The sequence below is a fragment of the Buceros rhinoceros genome, unplaced genomic scaffold, assembly GCF_000710305.1.
Source record: "Buceros rhinoceros silvestris isolate BGI_N320 unplaced genomic scaffold, ASM71030v1 scaffold24415, whole genome shotgun sequence".
NCBI lineage: Eukaryota > Metazoa > Chordata > Aves > Bucerotiformes > Bucerotidae > Buceros > Buceros rhinoceros.
In genome coordinates, this window is record NW_010414925.1 from 3,742 (window position 1) to 4,305 (window position 564).

The 564-nt window shown below is 61.3% G+C and overlaps 1 protein-coding gene across 1 annotated transcript in view; it reads left to right on the top strand.

Annotated features, from left to right (window-relative positions):
- The window catches only part of CUEDC1 (CUE domain containing 1), a gene marked incomplete at its 5' end in the record, with an annotated part of 4,739 nt that overhangs the window by 2,979 nt on the left and 1,196 nt on the right, over positions 1-564 (top strand). Inside the window, one exon of the mRNA XM_010137258.1 lies at positions 382-471. Coding sequence (XP_010135560.1) covers positions 382-471 — 90 coding nt within the window. The remainder of the gene's footprint in view (positions 1-381; positions 472-564) is intronic.

A 564-nucleotide genomic window follows, 5' to 3' on the forward strand; every position in this document is an offset into this window, starting at 1 on the left:
CCCTGCCAGCCTCGGTGCTGAGCGTGGCATGGTTGAATACCCAGTGCAGATAGTGCCCGGGGTAGTTTGGGGCAGCACAGAGGGAGACCTCCTGCTCTGCAGTGGTCTGCCACTCGCCCCATATCTGCTCACTGGCGGCTCGAGGTGAAGGTGTGCTGTAAGCTGAGGCCTCTGCACCCATGGTCTGGGTGCTATATGTGCAGAGGGTCCTCGTGTGGAGCCAGCCCCGGTGCGCCAGTGCCCTCCTCCTGCCTGCACTAGCTCCGCTCTGCTTGTGGCAGGGCTGCGCTTTGCTAGTGCTGGAATTGGGTCATGGAAATGATTTGTCTCAGCTTCCCCTCGCTGCGCACGCACTCCGCTGACCAGATGTTTGCCTTCCAGGTGACGTAGCCCCCTCTGTAACCGGTGAGGCTGGCGGTGCCGTGTCTGACGATGCCTTATTCCGAGACAAATTGAAACACATGGGAAAATGTGAGTCGCTTTGCAGGCTCCGTGCTGGCAGTGGGACGAAGGCTGGTGGGGAGGTGGCAACAGGCAGGGGGGGGAAGAGCTGGCAGCGGTGGC